Below are 20,440 nucleotides of genomic sequence, written 5' to 3' on the forward strand. Positions count from 1 at the left end.
ATAATTTTAAAGCACTTTTTCATGTTTGCTAAGGTTTTCTTACCGAATTTAGTTCTTATTCTTACCAAAGTTCTTAAAGACCCTCTTGATATCTATAGTTGATGTGTTTTGAGGAAGCACCTGTTATAGACAGCATTAATCTCATCTTATAATAGGCTTACTATCTCAGTTTCTCACCTCCTTACATTCTTTTCTTCCCCTAGAATGATTTCAGTAATACTTTGTGCCTTTATAGGCATGGTATGTTTTCAGGAGTATTATTCCAAGTGCCTCTTTCTTCATCCTAGTTCTAGAAAATTCAAGTTCAAAAGATCTTGATAACTGCATCCACACGTATGTTGGAGCAACCTGCTTTAATACATGGGACGATTTTATGATAATTCTAAATGCAATTGTAAAATTGTATTTGAAACCAATGAGACTTACAACCTCTTTCCAGTAAATAATTCGAACCTTGATGAATTCGTTACAAGCCAAAATTCTTATAATATTACTATTGTCATATTTATGTGCTGTCAAATATATTCTCCTGGACATATATGTACCAGAAGGTGTTTTCTATCTAATGAAGATTTGTTGTCTTCTATTTACATTTGTTTACATTTTATTCAGATTTAAATTATTTCACATATTTAATAATCATGCTTTTATTCACCAACTTGCATACTTAAATAAATCTAAAAAATGACATTTAATTTGTACATACTACCTTGAATGAAAGTAATATATAAGCCTAGCATTTCTTCTTTTATACATCCTGTAAGTTGGGCTCAGAAATAAGAACTGAACATTAATTTTATGGGTTTTTTTCTACTCGATAGGTGCTATGGATATAGAGGAGAGAAATCGCCAAATGAAAATTAACAAATACAAACAGGTAGCCGGATCAGATCCCAGACTGGAACAAGATTACCAATCAAAGGCAAGACATTTTTCTTTTTAAAAGTTGTAAAATAATCAGTTAATCATATGAAACTGTTAGATTCTCAAACTGCTGAATGCAGATTAGTCAGACACAAACATATAATGCAATGGCCCCATGATATTATTAAATGCTAAAATTTATGATGTGTTTATATACCAACTTTTAGGTGTAGACTTGCCTTAATATTTAGAAAAATCATTATATAATATAGGAGGTTAAGGAAATGAAACTCATAAATGATCTGAAGAACAAAGCTTTTAGAATTTTTCATTTTATAAAACCTATAAAGGCCCTAACACCCTCAAAAATGTTTAGGAAGAACTTCTATTATCATCTTATGGTTTTCCTACATATAGAATTTTTTTACTTTATAGCATTTTAATTCAATCTGATTTATTAATAAGTTATTGGAACAAAATACATACTCATGAGGTGTTATAAAGAATTCAAAAAGTTTTTTAGTGAGAATCTTTTTGAACCACTTTTTGGTAATAAATTGAGGTGTGAAGTCTACCAGTGTAGGAAAAAAAGTATTATTTCATTGCTCTTGCCCTTCATTGCCTTTATATTTTCAAAACATTTTTAGGCTCATCATATTATTCATTCAAAGACTTTGCTCTGAGGTACCTATTTAAGATTTAACAAAAGAATGAAAATAGCAAAACTTATTCCTAACATTTCATTATTATGTGGTCTAATCATTGCAGTCATGTAATATTTGTGGTCTGTTATCTGTGTATTAGAGAAAAGCAATTTGGATTTTTATACAGTTAGGTCTATTTTATCCTTACCTTCAGTTTCTCTCAATTATAGCCCATTCTTCAGTAAAGATAAGACTTACGAAGTAAAGCACAACTGGCTATGCTGGATGTGCGTATGTGGTAGGTAGCATAGGTTTCAGTTTCTCCATTATACAACCTAGAGGAGGCAGATATTCTTACCTCAGCATCACCTTCCAAGCCACCAATCTCTTCCCCAGAGTGCATGAATGTTGACTGATGTGGTGAATACAGGATTGTTCTGCTGTCCTGGAAATGGCACAGGCCTAATGCCAAGAGAAAGGTAAATTTAAAACAAACAAAAAATAGCCTTGCCTTTACTTAGCAGGTTTTAACTTCTAGAAATTTTATTCTAAAATGAAAATATGAATAACTTCAAATAGGTTCAGTGAATTTCACAGAAAACAGATTTGCAGTGATAGTATATTTCAGATACATCTCTAACCTTTTGAGCTTGGTATCAGAAATGATATCTGCGCCTTTCCAGGTACTTTTAAAAATATTTCTGCCTAGGGCTAAATAGGAAGAAAGACCTGATCTTTTGTGGCATCTGCTATGCTCTAATCTCTCATTTATTCATATTATATAATCCAAAGACCAAGGCATGAAGTCCTGATAAAATAGGATATTAAAGCTTCCATAAGCATAAGATAACACATATTTGTTTTATTTGTTTATATCCCACTATACTTCAGGAAGGAATGTAGATGATTCTTAAAAATACATAAAATACTCTCAATAATATCATCAGTGAAGAAATGAGTATCAAGGGAAAATGAGGTCAATAAAAAACAAGGTAACGCCAGAAGTAAAGCTTGTGAACAAAATGCATAGTGTGAGATCTTATACACCTGCTACATGTGGGGCTTATATTTTGACTGTGAGCTTCCTCACAAGCAGCAAAGGCAGAAAAGGAAACTGGGTCATTCATATGATTTACATTGTTCATACAATAAAAACAAGTTCCTTAGAAGCAATGCCAATGATTCTTGTTATGGATACCTGGCAGAAATTCATTACAAGGGGATGGACCAAAGGAATACTAAAGAATGCCTGAGGCTTCAAAGTTTTATAACTTTGACACCAATTATTTTAGGTTAGAAAAAATTTAAGTCTTGGCAAAGGACTTATTATGCTAAGCAAATAATTTCCTAGGTATTCTCTAAGGCAGTGGTTTTCAAAGTGTAGACCCAGACCAATAGCCTCAACATCACCCAAGGACTTTTGGAAATGCAATTCTCTGACCCCCTCCAGACCTACTTAATCAAAACTCTAGGGGTGATGTTCCTGGATTTAAAAAGCCTCCCAGGTGATTGAGATGTGGACTACAGTTTGAGAACCACTGCTCTAAGGTGGGCTGCATGTAAAATTTACTTCCAGGTAACTGAATGAGTTGACTTCCTCTTTTTAGGGTTTTAGCCAGAAGCCAGTGATGGATGATGGATGATGTCATTTAAAAATGAACACTTTCTTCTGAGAATAAGTGATCTGACTCCTTTACAAGGCCTCTCCTAGTATCTAACAAATCCTATGAATGTCAAGTACATAGAATTCTGTTTACTATTGCTGGAGTTGTGCACTCAGCCTAACCAAAAATGCAATCAAGTCATTAAGGTACAACTTTTGAAAAGGATCCAAAGCACGACTCTATTTTGTTCCACTACAAATTTCCTGATGTGGAACTATCTTTGCTGGGTCATCTATCTGCCTGTCATCCCTACCTCGATCTAACTCTCTCATGGATCAAAGAGAAAATTACAGAGGATTCTTTTCAGTCAAGCACATGTATAGATTTAGTTATTATTCATTTCCATACTAACAATTATTTAGATTAAAATTTTCAACTACATCCCCTCTCTTTTTAACTAGGGATATTCACCTTATATTTCCATTCTTTTCTTCCTTGTTTGAGAACAAGTGCCAATTAAATACTTGCTATTGAGCTATGCACTTTAATACATTAACTCTAATTCGTGAAAAGATCATTTAATTGGTAAGGGAACTAAGCCATAGAAAGGTTAAGTAATCTACCCAAGTTCACATCAAATCATGGAAAGTATTATTTGTAGCTAATCTGGTTTTCAATTTTGAGATAACTGAGATTAAATCCAAAGCCTGTGGAGCATATGCTATACTTATGAGCTATATTCCTGAAATTCTAGTGAAGCTATTAAAAGCTTTCATGGAATATAATTGTTAGCGAAATTTTTTTTTAAACTACACATTCCACATTTTAAATGGCATTGCTTCCCTGAATTTTTCAAGCATTCTGCACTGACAGTTGTAAACAATTCTTACTAATTTATAAAATATCTCCTTAGTAATTCACTTTGAAAGTACCTGCAGAGCAATGCCTATTAAGTTACTGTCTTTCTAAACATATTTTAAGTATATGAGGAAATTTGTAAGCAGACAGCCTATATTTAATAAAAGCATCAAAACCACATGCAGACATGATTCCTATTTAACCAGTGGATGATTTCTCAGGGCTTTTCCCCTCAAAACAGAATTTAACTATGTGGCCAATGCACCCTTTCATGCCTATTGCATTGTCTTTATCCCAGTTTACATGTGATTCATCTATTCTACTCTCAACATAATTTAAGAATCAACTTAAAACCAATGTTCTCTGCTCTTCATTGGTTCAGAAAAACATGATTTGTTTATTACATTTAACAATGTGAATTATAATTCAGCATAGACCAACTACCCTTCTATGAGTTACATAATTACAATAATTAGCAATAATTGATAAACAATGTAGGTATATCTGAAAATTAATATGGAGAATTTGATAATATTTATGTAAGTATATGATGTTTGCTTTTTAAATTAGCCATATTTAATGTTTTTAAATGAACTTGGAGGATATTTTTTAAAAGGGTAGTCCATCAGATTTCAACAGAGAAGCTACACAGTTTATTGATACCGTGTTTATTTGGAAATCAAAGCTTATTTCTCTGTAGAAAAACATGTTCCTTTTTGGTGGTAATGTTCCCACAAAATTATCACAAAAATATTTTACCCCTATTGTAGCACTTATAATCTTCTGTTTTCTTATTTATCACTCTAGAGTTAAGCAAGATAGCCCATAAATTTTGCAGAACTTTTCAAATGTGGACCAGAAGTTCATATTAATCCATTTAACCTGCAATCTAATAGACTGAGTCAGTGTTCTGGGAGTGGAGCACAACACAGCAAAAGAAAGGGAAAAAAAGAGTTTTTCTCCATTCTTTGTACATACCTGATCCTGGGCATTTGTCACCTTTTCTTCCAGGCTTCTTGTCTTGTAAGGATCCATTCACTGATGTCAAAGAGACATATTAGGAAGAAAGCAATCCCACTAAAGTAACTTACATTATAATATAAACTACACAACACAGAGATAGTTTTTAAAAAAAAAAAAGGTCTGTAAATACAAATAAACCTCACACGATGGAGCTGTAGGCAGTATCAATATAAAAAAAAATCAGACTTTTAAAGGCAAAGTATTTTTGGCAGGTAGATCACCATTGTTAACTAGGCTGTTCCCTTAATTAGAGCTTACTCTCTTCTCAACACTGAGAATACACATTTAAGGCCAGCCTTAAGTGTTTTAAATTGACTTTCAAAACACAAGCAATAGGGACCAGAAGAGGGGAGACAGGCTGGGGCTGGTGAGGAGTGGCATCTATGGGCTGCTTATAAGTTTGGTGTTTGTGAGTCAGGAGTACTTTAAGACTCTAATATCACCAAAATATGGCAGCAGTACTTGAGTACAGTGTAGGAGATGAGAACACAGCCTGGAGACAAGCAAACTCCACCTGGGTGACTTTCGGTAGGTTAACCTCTTACTCTCAGTTTCTTTATTAAAAAGGGCTTTGAGATCTATTTCATACAGCGATGATTAGGGGGAAATGAGATAATATATATACATGGTTTAGCATTTAGTAAAATGCTTAATAAATGGGGCTGATATTTGTTATTATTTTTTTATAACAACAGCAAATGTGCCATAGGCACCAGAAATGAATACAACAAGGTTGAAAAGAAATGGTAAAGAAATAACTGAGCTGATGAAAAGGATTTTAGTGTAACTCAAATATCATTGAATGTTCCCTTTACTCTCAAATAAAGAGACTGAAGCAGCAGAGATCAAATTTAGGGGGAAAGAATTTATGAATCTTGAAAAAATATGGAGATAAAAAAATAAAAAGAGCCTGGAACATAACATATGATGAGAATTACAAGCTAAATTACTGAAATTAAGAAATGATGTTATCAAGGTTGACATTCCATGAGCGTGGCTCTTGGCAAGCTGATTAACAGGTAGGCATATGGCTATGGGTATGGGTATTTTAAAAGAAATACTCTTTAACAGCAGTGACATAAATGGATCTGAAAACTGAAAAACTAAATTTATAAAAAGTGAATTTTAAAATGTACATTAGGTGGCCTTATACAAATCACTAAGATGATACGTGGAAATACATGTATTTATTGAAAGTGAAGAATTGCAAGGTATAATTTTATAACAGTGATTGATATAAAATGCTAGGAGATTTTCTTTTTGGATAAGCAGAAAAGTTGAGTTTCTGGTAGCATATAACACAGCCCAATAATAGTACAGTTGAGCTGGGCCTGGTGCCCGCTGGAGGAAGAGCTGCTCCATCATTGACTCTCAAGCTACCCAGAGAACCTGGTATTCTCATGAAACAGACACCATTGTGCCAGTGTTAGATGGAACCATGTGATACATAGAGCAAGAGAATTCTAATAGGAGTGATCTTAGTAACCCGATCTCTACCCTGCAGGGTCCTCAAGGAGTAGGTTAAGAAGTCCTGTGGGAAGTAATGAAGCATCGTTTCTTGGCATAAGCAGTTCAACTGCTTTATGAACAGAAGTAGGATTCCGATTTTCAAAAAAATTCCTGCTAGGCTTAAGTCTAGCCAGATATCCAGCAGAATGGTTTCATTTTTTAAAAATCAGAATTAAGATCACCTCCTCATAGTTTCCATCCCAAACTAGTCAAGAAATCTAATCACTTACTGATGAAGATGCCAGGGAGAATGCCAATGGCTGCACCTGGATTTCTTCACTGAAACCTGCCATTTCTCTAAACGTCTATTCTACTTTGTCAATTTTCTCTGTTGTTGTGTTCATTTCTGTATAACCCTGCAATAAGATAGCTTCACGTTCTTTAGCAAAATTAGCAGTGTGCTAATAATAGTACCTACCTCATAGGATAGTTTTCAAGACTAAGTCTATTTATATGTTATGTATAACTCAAACAGAGTTTGGAATATAATAAGGAATAAGTAAATGTGAGCTGTCGTATGATGATGGTGGGGTGGTGATGGTGATGATGATGATGATGATGATGGGGAAGAAAGAGAAAAAGAGAAATTATTTTCAACAGATACCCTGCTCTTACCAGGTCTATTTCTGTTGCCAGCAACAATCTGCTAGATACAGATTAGTATATCTTTAAGGTAATCCTAAAAAATAGGTGGGTGAAAAGGGAGGAAAAGTGTAAAAACTAATGATAATCTAAAAAGTTAAAAAGTGATTTGGGTTGTCTCATTTTTATCAGGTTAGTCAAATTTTTATCTACCACAAATTATCATTCTTGCCATTTCTACTCTTTAGCCAGCTGGAATGTACTTCAAATTTAACTTAAACATAGAGAGAGAGAAAATTAAATTTACACATAATTTATCTAAATCTATGATATGCACACACACATATCCTAAAGCTCTGAGCCAAAGGAGAATTCCTCTCCTCCATATTTTAGCTGATGGAAGCAACAACTATTTATTTCTTCCTTGTCTCACATGTACAAACATACCTCACTTTATGTAACAGACCCACAGTTACAAACTTAATAATAGATAATTTTAATGGAATTTTAGAAATTCTATAGTTTGTGACTAATCTTTGAATATAAATGTTTCTAACTTTAGGTTTCTTTTTTCTTAACATTTGCTAGGGCTGTCATAACACAATGCCACAGATTAGGTTGCTTAAACAACAGAAATTAATTTTCTCACAGTCTGGAGGCTAGAATTCCAAGATCAATTGTTGGCAGGTTTGGTTTCTTCTGAGACCTCTCTCCTTGGCTTGGAGTTGGCCACCCTCTTGCTGTGGCCTCAAAGGGTCATCCGTCTGTGTGTGTCTATGTTCCAATTTCCTCTTCTTGTAAGGACACCAGTCATATTAGATTAAGGCCCACCAGTGTGACCTCATTTTACCTTAATTACTTCTTTAAAGTCCTTATCTCCGAAACAGTCACATTCTGAGATAGTAGAAGTTAGCACTACAACATATGAATTTGGGGGATATACAGTTCAGCTATAACATATCTATACAAAGTAGTTAATGGTCTTTTAGTTTATCACCTTAATGCATTACGAAAGCATATTTGATTGTAATGTAAATATGTATTTTTAGACAACTAACTATAGCTATTTTGTTTCAAACTTTTTGATTTTTTAAAATTGTGTTTACTTTCTCTATTTCTCCAACTACCTTCTCACATCCTAGGAGATGAAATATTTTTGTATTTGCAAGTTCATTTTAAAAATTATTTTTCATAGTTATAAAACCACATTTAAATTTAAATATGTTTTTCTTAGCCAGACATTCAAGCATGTGTCTTCTTTCTTTACATTATATTTGTGAATTGCTACCTCATACTGTATAATCACATATCAGGCCAGGAAAACCACATGTCAGGTCAGGAAATATAAAAAAGATATTTTTAATTATGAAGAAGTCATTTGAAATGATTGGGACAGCAACTTACATGTTGTAGAACACTATAAAATTACGGAAGAAATTTTAATTTCTCTCTTTTTAGTAAATATAATGTTGCTGAAAACTAACAAAAGAAAGATCTTTAAATAAATTGCATCTAGCTACTCTCTGGTAAAAGGGTCAGTCTGTGGACAATAGCTGCTATTGCCAAGAGCATAATCCCTTCCTATATATTTCCTAAGAACACACAAGGGAAACATTTTTCTTTTACCTCCAGCAAAAATAGAAATGTATGCATTCACCTTTGCTTTCATCAAGCCTCCAGGGTTGCTGGTTTGCTGACAACTAGAGTGCCCTTTGGGGGGATACAAGGAATGAATGATATGGGTCACCGAAGGGTGAGAGATCTTGCTTTATAGAATCAAGGAGGATAAGAGGAATAAGGAAGGAAGAAAATGTGATAAATAATGCAGAAACATTCTTTCCAACTCAAATTTCATGTAATTTAAAAGGATTAAGTATAGCCATATAAAAAATTACAAATATAAGAATATTCAAGACAACAGAGATATGAAAACATATAAACCCTCTGAACTAACCATGACATTATCACTTCCTAAAATACATATAATCTGTCTTATGTGGTGCTTATTTGCTTGTTTCTTACCTTTTTGTTAAACTTCACACTTCTTGAGAATGGGGATATAGTTTATTCATCTTTGTAGTCTCTCCAGGGGCAAGTAAGGACAAGATATGAACTTCTGGAGAGGGTATGGGTAGGTTATTACCCAAGAGTCTAAAACAAATTTTCTAATGGACATATGATTATTGGTTTCTGTCTAGAGTTAATCATAATAGAAAGAATACTCAGAAAGAATTGGAAGACTTAGGTTCTAATTTTGATTCTGCCATTTATAAGACTTTGGATACATTGCCCAATAGTTCTTCACAACCCAACCTTTTTCTGTGTACAAATTCTGTGTTATCTATAAAGTGCTACCCAAATATATGGTAGTTTGGAGGCCATGTTGAAAAACATCATTATATATTAACACTTGGGTTTTAGGCAGCCTCATCATTAATTAAGCAAATCATTTAATCTTGTAGCTTAATCTTTAAAATTAGGTTTGAACTAGATCTTCTGTATTTCATTTCCTTTATCTAGTGTTGTCTCATTATTGATTCAGTAACCTCTGATCAGTGTCAGGCTCTCTACTCAATGTATTCTCACAAATGATTGAATCTACAGATTTTATAATTAACTTATGGCATAATAATTATGATTTATAGAATAAATGTATGTGTATAATGTTTTTGCTTCATACTTCACATTAAATAGTTGATAACTAAGTTTGAATTGAGACTTAAGTCAAAACCTTTAGTCAATTAAGGCAATCAGTCAACTAGGAGGGCAGCATAGAGTGTCCCACATCTGTAATTTCAATTTATTGGCTAATTATAATTTGAACATATCTACAATTTTATTATGTAATAGCTTTGCTCATGAGCACAAAAACTAGTTGTAACTTTTCTTCAGTTGGAAGGATTACAGATATTATTTATTAGCAAAATTAATTTACTAATATCTTCCTAAACATGGAATTTTGATTATTTCTAGATCATCAATTTTGAAAATTATAAAATAATACTCCAGACTGGAAATAATATAGCTAACCTTGGAATATATCTCTTATGAGAGAAGGAACTTTTGGCTGGTGATAATTTCAGGAGGTAGAAATATTGTATGTAAAAGAGTACAGAACTCAGCTTGGCACATGGGAAAGCCCGGTAATGGTAGCTGTTTTTATTCTTTATTATAACAAGTGAGGTAGGAGTAACAAAAACTTTACAGTTGAACTCAGTTCTGATAGATGAACCAAAACCCACCATTCAATATAGCTTTCTGACTAACAAAGAAATGGCTATGATTTTATGAGTGACCCTTCTTAGGTCATTTTCATGACTAGGAATACTCACTTCAAGGCTAACAGTCTTCAGGGTCAGTCATGTAAGAACATGTTACTTCTCAAGCCCATTTTCACTCTCTGCCAAAAAGAAAAATCATCGGAGTTTTAGATGGAATACGAAGGTGTTATTTCAAAATGACATAAAATGTCTTTTTATTCAGGTTAGTTTGTATTTTTTTTATTATTTAAATATCTTACTTGTTTAAAATTCATCCACATATAGTTATAAGTAGTATAGTAGTGTTATTTCCATGCTGGTTTTGTATTCTGATTATACATGTCATTTTATATAGTTTTCAAATTTCAGAAAAGGAAGAAAATCTTTATTTTAAAGAAGAAAACTATATGTGAATATTTTAAAAAGAAATGGCTTAGGTTCTAAATATGCTGCGTAGTATCCCATTAAACATGAATTTATGGTTCACAATTTATTTTGATGAAAAGAAATAGAATGACTTTAATATTGACAAGTTAGTTGTATAAGCTTAGTTAATTCATTTAACTCATTTCTCTCAATTTTCTCATCCATAAAATGAGGAAGGTAGATTACATCCTCTCTGAAGTCACTTTCAGCTTTAAAATACTGTGATTTTTTTTGAATGACTCAGTGACGAGTGAATAACTAAAAGTATGTTTCAATGCCAAATAATTTTCCTGGGCTTTTTTTCTTAAAGGATGGTTATATGAGTCCTCCCTTTTAAATATCTGAACGTATTTTGTTATCTCGGGGACCATTTAGTAATGTTTTCTTTCCTGCTACTCAGAACTGCATACCACAGGTATCTCTGAAGCTGATCAGCTTTAAGTCTGGATTCTGGTTCTGCAACATTAAAAGAAGAAAAATTACCAGATAAACAATCAAATAAGTAATAATAAAATGGAGGACTAAGTGAATGAGGAAGGAATAAAGGAAGAAAGGGATAAAGGCAGGAAGAAATGCAAAAAAGAAAGAGGAGGGAGGGAGGAAAGGAGGAAGCAGGCAGGCATAATCCTTCCAGTCTAAGAATTCATAATTGAATTAGGGAAACACATGCACAAAAAGTAGTGGTCGTACAAAGTAGGCCGTGTTAAGTAGTACAATACAAGTAAATCATGCAAAGGAAAAATAAAATGAGAAATATTCATTTGGCTTGAAGAAATCTGGGAATACACTGTAGAATAAGACATAATGTGAAGGACATAACAGGCAGAGGGAGAGCTTAAGCAGAGTTATAAAAGCATATGAGCACAAGCTATGTTTTAAGGAACAGCTAGTAGTTCTTTAGAATAGAAACATTTAACAAATTGGGATACGTATTAAGAGGTAAGAATGGAAAAGTTGTCTGGGACCAGATTGTGGAGGGCTTTAGATCACTCCGTTAAAAATCCAGAATGTTCTTCTTTAAAATCATAAGCTTTGAAGATTTTTTTAAGTCACCAGTATCTACAAATCTGTGCTTTTAGAAGATACTCTAATGGTATACTTCAGATGAATTTGAAAAGGATGTTAAAGACAAGGAGTCCTATTCAGATGCTACTGCTAGAGTCTGAGCAAGACATAATTGTCGTTCCTTGCCATGTTTGACTGTTGACTCCACCCCAAATGGTCTTCATGCAAATCCAACCGATCCTACCCTACCTTCTCACACAAGGAGTAAGGGTAGTGGGCCTCTTCCAGATTTTCAACAGAATGTAATTATATCTGCCCTGTGCTTGAATTTGATCCATCAGGGCAATTCTCAGGCCCTTTTAGTTCCTTCAATAATATGTTGTTTTTCAGGCTGTTATTTAGCTCTGATTCTCTTAGATGCAAGTACCTTGAGTTACTTTATTACTTTCTAAGGTATTAATATTTGAAAGGGAACACCACTTCATATCCTCAATCCATTAATTTTTCTTGTATTTTTGCCCGTTATAGATTCCCAGGACCATGATCCTACTGCTATGTTCTCATGTCTTATTTCCATTACAACTTTTGGGATGCTAGCCTGCTACTTAATATCTATAATATCACCACCCTATGTCCTAATAAAAGATATAAATATTCTCTAAAAAATTACATAATAAGCCAGATAATAGTTAAAGATGTTTACAAAGAACTAAATGTCAGGAATTTTATGACTAAGGAGAGTTTATTTATGATATTTCCTAATTCTAGCTGGATCTTACAAGTCTATAATCCGAGGACTTGGAGAAGCATTTAATCATAATAATGGTATAATTGCTTTAATAGTAACTCCTTTTGTGGAAGAATAATGGACTCATTGGTTTTTCACTAGCAGCAGGCATTCTGTTCTACTCTCTCTGAGCTTGGATGTAAATGAAATGTTACATATATCAGAATGAGATATTGTTATTAATACATTTAAGGGTCTGGGAAGAACAGACTTCTTGATTGAGGCAGAAATTTCAGATGACATTTGTTTGAGATATTACTGAAAAATAAATGGCATAAAAATAAATCTAAGACTCAGTAAAGCTGTGGAAAAAGAAAATTATTTACCTTATGTGGATACATCTAAAATAATAAATGGCTAAGTAGTAATACATATTATCTGTAAATTTAAAAAGTAATAGCTGTCAGATGTTGGGGAAAAGAAAATAATATATAAAATATATGAAAGTTGTTTGTAAACCATTAAAATTATTCACATTTTAGTAATTATTAGTGTTATGGTCATGGATTGTTATGTTCTTTAGTTTAACTTTCCTTGATGCCAAGTATAAGCATAATTATAAAAACCAACCCAGGGGGCTTACCTGGTGGCGCAGTGGTTGAGAGTCCGCCTGCCGATGCAGGGGACACGGGTTCGTGCCCCGGTCCGGGAAGATCCCACATGCCGCGGAGCGGCTGGGCCCGTGAGCCATGGCCACTGAGCCTACGCGTCCGGAGCCTGTGCTCCGCAACGGGAGAGGCCCCAACAGTGAGAGGCCCGTGTACCGAAAAAAACAAAAACAAAAAATCAACCCAGGTTAACTGTTTCAAGAATGAAAAAACATCAGTTTCCAAGTCAGGTTTAATGTTATCCTACCCTAAGTAAATGAGCCAATCTCGTGTCAAAGGACAATGCCTTTTTTTTTTGTTTGTTTTGTTTTGCACTACGTGAGCCTCTCACTGTTGTGGCCTCTCCTGCTGCGGAGCACAGGCTCCGGACGCGCAGGCTTCGCGGCCATGGCTCACGGGCCCAGCCGCTCCGCGGCATGTGGGATCTCAACCACAGTGGACTCTCAACCACTGTGCCACCAGGGAAGCCCAAGAGTGTACCTTTTTACCATGAGGTCAGAACAGGCACAGAACAGGATGCGTGATATACCATTTGGGTTAGCACTCAGATGTTCATAACAAATAGACAAAGTCATCTGAGTAAATAAGGATTCTTTTTTTCCATAAACAAGAAATTCAAGCAGCAGTTCAGGGCTGGTACTGCTGTTTCAAAAGCCAAGCTCTCTGTTCTTAGAACTTGTCTTTCTGCTCCCTATTCTTACAGGAAGGCATTCATCCCCATTGTCACAAAATGACTACTAACGTAGGCTCATATGTAAACTCCAATCAGAAAGAAAAGCCAAGAGGGAAGGGCAAAGACCATAACAGCTAAGCCAGCCCACTGTAATCAGAAAAGTAATAGTTCTCTCCAAACTGTGCCCCCTAAGTTCCTGCTTATACCTCAGAGGCCAGACTCAAGTGAAAGGATCACCCTAGCTACAAGGGATCCTAAAAAATGAAGTTCTTTTCTTTTTTTGTTGTTGCTGTTAGACCACCAAAATAAATCTGATTCTTTTAGTAAAGAACAAAGGGGAAGAAAGAATATTGGTAGACATTCAACAGCAAGTGAGACAAATAAGTAGGTATAACAAACTATGAATGTGAAAGACCAAGGACCCATTCATAAGTCCCAAGTAGCTTATTATCAAGATATTTGTTTGCATAAAATGAGTGATACTTCTTAACTGATTAGAATGGAGAATATTGGAGAGAGAGAAGTCAAAGATAACTCACAAGTTTTCTAGGTTTTAGTTGGTTATTAAGCCTATTAAATAATGGAGGGAATATAAGAGATACAAGAACAGCTGGTTTGGAGTGAAAGAGAATAAATTTGATTTGGACCACATTGAAATCGATGTACCTACAAAACAACATATGGGAGATGTCCTGTTAGATGTCCTGGAAATACAGGTCTGAAGCTTGGGAGAGAAGTGAGGGGGAAAGATAAGGATTTTTTAGTCATTACATGGGTAGATAATGGATTAGATCATTCTGTGGGAATTCGTGTAGTGAAAAGAAAAGAAGGCTAAAGATTGAAATTTGGGGAGAATCTAATTTAAAATCAGGTTAGAGAAAGTGACGCTAGCAAAGGAGATTAAGAATAAACAGAGGCCTTCCCTGGTGGCGCGGTGGTTAAGAATCCGCCTGCCAATGCAGGGGACACGGGTTCGAGCCCTGGTCTGGGAAGATCCCACAGGCCGCGGAGCAACTAAATCCGTGTGCCACAGCTACCGAGGCTGCGCTCTAGAGCCCACGACCCACAACTACTGAGCCCGCGTGCCACAACTACTGAAGACCACACACCTAGAGCCTGTGCTCCGCAATAAGAGAAGCCACCGCGACGAGAAGCCCAAGCACTGCAACGAAGAGTAGCCCCCGCTCACTGCAACTGGAGAAAGCCCGCACACGCAGCAACAAAGACCCAATGCAGCCAAAAATAAATAAATTAAATAAATTAAATTTTAAAAAAGAATAAATAGTTAGAGAGATAGGGGAGAAACCATGAGTGACATTATCTGAGAAGCCATTATGGAAAAGTTTCAGGAAAAGAGAGGACTTCAACAATATTAGATGTAATAGCAAAATCAAGAAAGAAGACACTGCTGGCTGATAAATTAGGACATTTTTGGTATTTATTTGTTTGTTTTTTGAGAACAGTTCTAGTAAATGACAGATTAGAATGGGGGAAGAGTTAAGGATTCTGAGAAGGAAAATAGTAAATGCATTTGTTAAAGGCAAAAGCACAAGCTCTGCAGCTACCTGAGATTTCTAAACCTGGGATTTCATCGCAGAACTGGCCTTCCCATCTCTGAAAATTGTGAGGAATCAATGGAAGTAAATAAAGGATGAGGTTCCTTGAACAGCTAATTACTAAGAGACACAGAGTTCCCACAGAGCCAAACCTTTGAGAAAGTCATCATTGACTACTAGCATTAATTCCTCCTCTACAAATTCTCCAGGAAACTTACAAATTTCCTTCAGACCAAGGGACAGTGGCTCTTTAGTAAGTCTTTGCCTCCAAGCTAATGGCTACTCTGTCTGCAATTGTGTTTCTTTATCTTAAGCTGTTATTGTTCCATCTTTCACAAGATGAGTAGTTTGCAGGTATGATATCTTGTCCCGTACATCTTTTCTCCTAACAAGTCTTTGTGAGTCCTACAAATAATGCATTTATTTCTAAGCCCCCGCCCCTGGTGGTATGCACCAACTCTGCATTCAGTGACCATCTGGTAACTTGAAATCAGCCACAGTGGGAGTATTTAGCCTTCAGAAATGAGCCGACTCTGTAAATCAGAACTTTTTCCTTTTGAATAGCTGGTTGTTAAATACGTATAAGCACACCACTTCCTATCTGTACCCATCACAGAGAATGAAAGGATTAAGTGACTCAACTCTATTCAGCTATCATTACAGTAGTCTATACTCTGATTTGGTACTTCATACTGGAGATAATACCTCAGTATATAGCCCAGATAAAACAACCATTCCACTCATTTCTATTCATTAAACATCCATTGAGTTTCTAGTCAGGCACTACTGATCTAGATAATGAGAATACTAAAATAAATATGACAGTAATTATCCTCAAGGAATTTATAATCTAGCAGGATAGATAGATGGTAGATAAATAGATGATAGATAGATAGATAGATGACAGATGATAGATAGATAAGAGAGAGACAGAGACTGAGACAGAGAGACATGATAAAGGTATAAGAAAGGCATAAATTAGTTTAGGAATACTCAAGGCAGTGATTAATTCTCTTTGAAGGAATTAAAGAGTTTTCTAGCTGGGATTTCATTTGCAGGATACTGTTTACAAAACTAAATCTTAAACTAACCCTCAGTTTTCTGTGGCCTTTTCTCACTGTCTTCTCCCTCCAAAGTAGAGAACTTAACACAAAATACCTTCTTTAGGAGTCCTAGCTAAAGAAAATTATCTATTTACAGGCAGATTTTTACACAGTCAGCATTCAAATCAGACAATGATAAGAACTTTGGCTAGGACAGAGAAAAAATCATCTGGAAATAGCTCCTCAAAAAACAAGTACCTACAGTTGTGCTACTAACAAAACACAACTTCTACTCTCTTTGAATTATTATATGGAATAAAAATAAGATGATGCAAATGAGAGCATCTTCTTGCTCTTATGATTGTTTCATTTACCACAGTGCCAGGACTCCCTCTGCTCTGTTCTTTTCTCCTCTAGACCCGCCAGACTGATATCAAGAGCCCTGCCCAGAAATTCAGCCCCCCTCTTATCTTCCAAAGATTATGTTTGCCTCAATTTTTTCCTACTTTCGATCTACTCATGTTTTCTCTCTGAATGTGATGTAAATATTCCTCCAAGTACTTCTTGATGGCCTAAATTTTTTTTCTTCAAACGTGAGCTTTCTTGCTTCCCAGTATTTTGCCATAACCAATTCTTGGACTAGAGTTTTAGACAATAAATCGCAGTTTTATGGTGAGATTCAATAAATTGAAGACAAGCAATGCTTAAGGACGTCTCATAGAGGTTCACGTACAAAGCTCAAATGACCTGAGTTGCTGAGATGCTGTAGAGAACTCAAACTAGGAAATTACTTAATCTAAGAACTTGAAATGAGTATATAGGAGAAAATGAAAATTTTATTTTAGAAATCTGAGTTTACTTTTTTCTCAGGAATATTATTATAAAATTTTGATAATAACTTCCCTTGCAGTAGAGCTCTGCTGATGTACTGTTGCTTTCCACTAATGTTAGATAAATAGGGAGAACATTTCCAGGCCACTTAAGAACTGTAGGGTCTGGAACATCCCGGAGAACAATAATTTCCCGTAAATTTTTCTGCTTCATGATCTGCTTAATAGTAATGTACAAAACATCAAAATGTTGTCCGGAAAAGCTCCCTCACTGTCGTCCAAGACTTTAATGATCTCCAGTCAGCACAATTTTCAGCTGAGATCCTGTAATCCTATGCAGTAAACCTTCTTTGTTTGTTTCATTAAAGATAATGATGAGCACATCATCCATTGTTCATGTCAGCTGGAAACTAATAGATGCTAATTGTTTAAAGCATTTATTGTATAGTGCCAAAACAATACCAACCATTTCCTAAATAAATGAACTTATTCACATTCGTAACTCATTACCTTGGTATAATAATAATTTAGCTGCTTCTGTCTCACTTAAATTATATAACTTTTGTTTTTCATACTTTAGGAAAAGCAAAAAGAATGAACCATTTTAAAAGTAAACTCCCATAGTAGGTCATTTATAACTTCGATTTGGGTTTTTTGTGAATTATATACTTAAAGATGCTATAATCTAAATGTATCCAAAATACGTTCCTCTGAAGTTTTACTTTTAAAACTTTCTCCCATTATTTCTCACTTTCCAAATTTCTCATTCTGTTGATCATGTGTCTGTTTTTAATGGAAGCCTGAGCTATATCCCAAAGGTAAACATGTTAGAAATAGACAGAAAAATGCATTTGGTACAAGCCTTAGGTAGACAACAAAATCATCATCAAACTAGAGCTTTTAGCTAATTTGTAGTTTTCCTTTATTTAAACTATTCCGTTCGGTGTCTTTTTATTTATGACCCGCTGCTTTCGGTGTTGGAAATGAGCAGCTGCTATGCGCTAAGCACACGATTGGGTATTTTGAATATATTATTTCTCTTACTCCTCACAAGAATCCTTAAAATGAAATTTATCCTTATCTTACTGGTACAAAAGCTAAACCTCTGAGTTTAAATTAAATTAAATCTTTGACTCTTAGGTGCTAAGAGACTTACAAAGATAAGGAAGATATTGTTCTGGCTTTTTGGAGCTTTTATTCTAATAGAAGGTTTGAAAACTACCAATAAATATGAATACACTCACACCCACACACAGACACACACACACACACCCCTATAACAAGAGGTAGCATGTGATGAATTATATAAAGGCTTAAAACTATAGTATGTGGAATCTTATCTTTCCTTAAATTTTGCATATCCAAAATTTTAGCTCAGCAAACTAGATTATGTGAGAGGTCTTAGCCAAAGATATGTGCAATGTATATATACCATGTGTGTTTAAAAAAAAAAAAATTCTTAAGCCTTAGGCTAACCTGTATGTACCTGTGAATCATAGCAACAGGATCAAAAGTCATGATGACCTGAAAAGACAAAGGCTAGAATATGCAAAGTCAGAATACCAACTACTGAAATACAAAAGTCAAAAAGCAGTTAGGATTCAGAAATGAAGGCAAAGAAAATCAGAAAAGAACCAATCAGGAAGACATGGGATACACAGGTACCAGGTGGCTTTGGATATTAGGATAAAGTACCAGAAGCAAATATTAAAAATGAGGCATCTTCTATGTCAGCCAAGAAGTGTCATTTATTTCCTGCTGAGATAAAGCTATTCCTTATCCTGCAGTTGAGAATTAGTAGTTCCCTATGAAGCGATGGAATATGAATGAACCTGTCCAAACGGGCAGGTGAGGCCTGAGAACATACTAGGGGGAAAGTTTGATTTAATATTTTATTTTGCTTTATAAATATATTTTCTGAAATGTGTCTCTTAGATATATATAGAAATAGGTACATTTTATTATAGCTTAGAGCAGTCTTAAAATAATAAATTTACTCTTGGGTATTTTACCTAATATTTCTTTTGGTAAATATATTCCTGGAATTGATACTAAGCCAGTATTCAGCTACTATCTAATCATCATGATCATCATTGTCATCATTTGTCATTTATTAAACACTTCTTATGTGTCCAATATTGTGCTAAGTGCTTTATGTACATTATTTTATTTAATCCTTGCAGCAAACCTAGGAGATGGGTATGATTGTTGTCCACATTTTAACAGATAAAAAACTGGAACTCAGGATCACAAACCTAATAACTTATGTAGCCAAGATTCATACCAATGATTCAGTCTCACTCCAGAGCATGTGCTTTTCATGATTACATTTACCCTTAGTACTTCCTGAAGTTAAAAGTTGTGGCTTTTCATTTGCATTTAGATGATGTAGTAATCCCATGAGCAAAAGCAAAGAAAAAAATGTAATACCAAAACTGCTTTTCTATTCAATGATAAATTATTTTTAAAGGCATAAATAGCAATATGCTTCTCCTTTTTATTATAAATTCTAAGAATGAGTAAGATAAAGTTCTCCCAATGCAGTGTAGTATTGGGAACAATTTAATAATTTTGAAAAATTTCTTGAAACATCCATTTTTCATATATATATGAAATGTTCAAAAATGGAAATTACTTCCATTTGTGTCTCAACTTGAGATCAAATTTACTTTTAATAAATATCATGGAAAAAATACATATATACATATATCCAACGTTATCTATGCTAGACAGTATATACTGGCTATATATGTGTATATATTATATATATATATATTTTAAATATAATGGTTAACATAGATAATATTGGATCCAACCACTGAAATGCTGTTCTAGGCAATGGCTGAAGACATTGTCATTTAAAGTAAATTGTTTTTGATTTTTTTTTTTTTTTTTTCTTTGCGGTGTGCTGGCCTCTCACTGTTGTGGCCTCTCCCGTTGCGGAGCACAGGCTCCGGACGTGCAGGCTCAGCGGCCATGGCTCACGGGCCCAGCCGCTCCAAGGCATGTGGGATCCTCCCGGACCAGGGCACGAACCCGTGTCTCCTGCATCGGCAGGCAGACTCTCAACCACTGCGCCACCAGGGAAGCCCTAACTGTATTTTTTTTTGATAATTTAGAATTCCAACAAAGTCGAAAGTTAGAGTGGATTAAGAAAGGCCATATCTC

The 20,440-nt window shown here is 34.7% G+C and overlaps 1 protein-coding gene across 49 annotated transcripts in view; it reads left to right on the top strand.

The window, feature by feature from the left end:
* RIMS2 (regulating synaptic membrane exocytosis 2) overlaps positions 1 to 20,440 on the top strand; it is a 572,826-nt gene that overhangs the window by 427,214 nt on the left and 125,172 nt on the right. For 30 of the 49 annotated variants that reach the window (XM_060287502.2, XM_060287509.2, XM_060287505.2 and 27 more), the window contains one exon: positions 822 to 922. The exons of the other annotated variants lie outside the window; for them this stretch is intronic. In XM_060287502.2, coding sequence (XP_060143485.1) covers positions 822 to 922 — 101 coding nt within the window. The remainder of the gene's footprint in view (positions 1 to 821; positions 923 to 20,440) is intronic. 49 annotated transcript variants of the gene reach the window in all.

The sequence above is a fragment of the Globicephala melas genome, chromosome 17 (genome assembly GCF_963455315.2).
Source record: "Globicephala melas chromosome 17, mGloMel1.2, whole genome shotgun sequence".
Taxonomy (NCBI): Eukaryota; Metazoa; Chordata; class Mammalia; order Artiodactyla; family Delphinidae; genus Globicephala; species Globicephala melas.